The 2,792-nt window shown below is 56.3% G+C and overlaps 2 protein-coding genes across 2 annotated transcripts in view; one reads left to right on the top strand and one right to left on the bottom strand.

The window, feature by feature from the left end:
- Positions 1 to 561: 561 nt before the first annotated feature.
- Positions 562 to 2,675, bottom strand: GLTP (glycolipid transfer protein; the record flags this gene model as incomplete). The annotated part of the gene is made up of 4 exons (XM_029961201.1): positions 562 to 1,346; positions 1,495 to 1,645; positions 2,228 to 2,361; positions 2,616 to 2,675. Coding segments are annotated over 4 exons (528 nt in total), but the record flags the coding sequence as incomplete, so codon positions are not given.
- A 10-nt stretch (positions 2,676 to 2,685) lies between these two features.
- TCHP (trichoplein keratin filament binding) overlaps positions 2,686 to 2,792 on the top strand; it is a 7,486-nt gene continuing 7,379 nt past the window's right edge. The window contains exon 1 of the mRNA XM_029961200.1: positions 2,686 to 2,712. Coding sequence (XP_029817060.1) covers positions 2,686 to 2,712 — 27 coding nt within the window. The remainder of the gene's footprint in view (positions 2,713 to 2,792) is intronic.

Genomic DNA, 2,792 nt, shown 5'->3' with positions numbered 1-2,792 from the left:
CGGAACGGTCCCCAGGGAACACCCTCTACAAAACAGCCTCTGGGAACAACCCCCCAGAACACTCTCCCTTAAATAAATTCCCCTGGAACAAACTCTCTGAAACAAGGAACAGCTACAAAACATCCTCCCCAAAACAGCTCCCTCAAGAACAGCCCCAAGTCACCCTCCCCAAAACACCCTCGCTGACACAGTCTGCCCAGAACAGCCCCAAAACACCCTTCCAAAGCAGTGCCCCCCCGAACAGCTACCCCAAACACCCTCCTCAAACACCTTTCCCTAAAACAGCCCCTCCAGGAACAAACCCCTGAAACAGCCCTCTGAAACACCCTCCTCAGAACAGCCCCCCAAAACACCCTCCCTGAAACAGCCCCCAAATTCTCCCACAAACAGCCCTTGCAAGGCACAGTCCCTTAAAAAACCCTTGAACCAAAACAGCTCCCTCCAGAACAGCCCCAAAACACCCTTAGCAAAACAGCCCCCCCCCAAAAACAGCCCCAAAGCACTCTCCCAAAACAAATTCCCCGGGGGCAGCCCCCAATGAGCCTCCCAAGCCGTGGTACTGTCAGTTTTTATTAAGTGCTGCTCCCGCCCCGTGCAGGGGATCGGCAGCACAGAAGGTGAGGGGGCTCGTAAGGCACCGCAAACACCACCGGCACAGACCCGGCTGCCGCATCCCGGCAGAGGGAGTCGGTCCCAGGCCGGCACCAGAGAAATCAGGGTCACCCGGGAAGTCATTGGCTCCTCCGCCCTGGGCATCGTTCCGGATGATCCGGTGCCAATCGGCACAAGGTGCTGTCGGTGTGTGGCGGGATCCGGGCGCAGTCCCAGTGCCAGACAGGTCCAAGGTCGCATCAGCAGGACTCTGCCATCACCACTCTTCATTCCCTGCCCCACCGGAGACAGGAATCCGGGAGCTGGGACTAGAAACATTTGGTTTTCCTCTTGGGAAATCCTACAGTGACACCCGCAATTGTTTTATTGCCGTGTTCTTAATAGAAAATTAATGATTATTATTTTTTGGTTAGAAAACAGGTTATCCACTGCAGATCCAGACAGGAATTGAAGTCACAGGAGAGCTGGGAGCTGCCCCGGCTGCCTCAGTGATGAAGACACAGGTAACACCCATCACACCTTATTTAATCCATGCCAGTCTCGTGCCAGCTTTAGGCTTTGTAGCTCAGCTCGGCGTTCATCTTCGTGTACATCTCATAAATTGCATCCAGGATTGGGGTGACCCTCGTGAGAAATTGATGGATTTTTTCTATGCTTTCCTCCTCCTTTACTTCTCTACCCTTCTCCAAGGCCTTCAGCAGATCGGATTTGTAGGGAAGAGCGTAGACTGAGCCCTATAAAACAGGGAGAAGGCGTTAGACTCCCACACACCCAACGGAGACCATGGGTTGGGTTGTGCTGCGGGTTCTCTGGACGCTCATCAGCACATGGGAACGACCTCAGGGATGGCATTTGGATGACTGGAGAGGGGGGAGCGCTCACCGTGAAGAGCTTCTGCAGCATCCAGCCATGGTATTTCTTCAGTGCGATCTCATAAGCCTTCATGGCGTTCACTCGGATGAGGTTGGGATGCTCCTCATCCCGCTCGCCATCGGAGATGCTCTGCAGCAACACCAGCATGAATTTCAGGCCCCTGGGGGAAGAGCAGAGATGTTGGGGTGAGGAAAGGGGGTGCTGCTTCCCAGCTTCCAGCCCTGTGTGTCTAAGTATCCCAAAAATCCCACAGCAGTGTAATCCCCTTGTAGGGCTGGTGCCCGTCCCTGTGGGTGCCTCCAGGGAAGAGAGAGAGAAGGGCAGGACTAAGTCCCTCAGGAAGGACAGGGACAGGATGCCCCCTGGTGAAGCACATGGGGACCTGTGTAGGATGGAACCCTGTGGGGTAGCACATGGGTATTGGAGGAGGATGGAGCCCCTGGGGGAGATATGGGGAGCAGGGCAGGACGGAGCCCCCAGGTGAGGCTGGGCCCAAGGGCTGAGCTGGACAGGGCCAGGTGCAGCCCCATGGGGTCCCCTGGCACTGCAGGGTCCTGGCCTGTCCAGACAATCTGAGGGCTCATACTCTGAGGTTGAGTTTCCACGTGCATTCCCAGGGGAGCTTTGAGGAGGCAGTTCCCAACAGCTCTGTTCTCCAAAATGGCCAGACCCAGCCCAAGGGAGCAGCCCAGCCTACACAGCCTCCAGCCAGTGTTCACCAGCTCCCGATGCCGTGAGTCACCTTTTCAACCACATCAGCGCCAGCGTCGCGCCTATCTTGGGCCAGGCTGAGCCGTGCAGCTCCTTCTCCACCTCCAGGATGTTCTGCAGCGTTTTGAACTTGGCAGGATTGGAGTCATAAACAGCCCGGATTTTCTGAGGGCAGAGAAGGGGGTTGGCTCCCGGGAGCTGCCGGGCAGGGCAGCACCGGAGTGGGGAAACACGATGGCTGCTCACAGGGCTCTGGGCAGGAGCCCCGGGAGTAAACACGACACCGAATGAGCCACTGCTGAGCCCAGAAGGCTCCGTGGAAAGAAGAGCCCTTTGAAACACCTCTAGGTCCTGTCTCTCCAATCTCACAGCATCCCTGCCCAGGGGTTCTCCCTAAGCCCTCCTGAGCCCCTTCCTACCTTGATATTTCCAGTCAGGTCTGCTTTGACCGGCGAGTAGACGATGGGAGTCCCCAGGCAATCTGTAAAAATGTGGAAGGAGGACGCTTACACACTGGTGACACAGGAGACACACCAAGTCCCCTTAACCAACAGGTTTTACCTTAAGAACAGCCTGGATGCTGAGACACGAGCCAG

Source organism: Manacus vitellinus, unplaced genomic scaffold (assembly GCF_001715985.3).
Source record: "Manacus vitellinus isolate BGI_N305 unplaced genomic scaffold, ASM171598v3 scaffold_31_pilon, whole genome shotgun sequence".
NCBI classification, from domain to species: Eukaryota; Metazoa; Chordata; class Aves; order Passeriformes; family Pipridae; genus Manacus; species Manacus vitellinus.
Note: the sequence above shows the minus strand (reverse complement) of the source record. Positions and strands in the feature narration are given on the sequence as shown.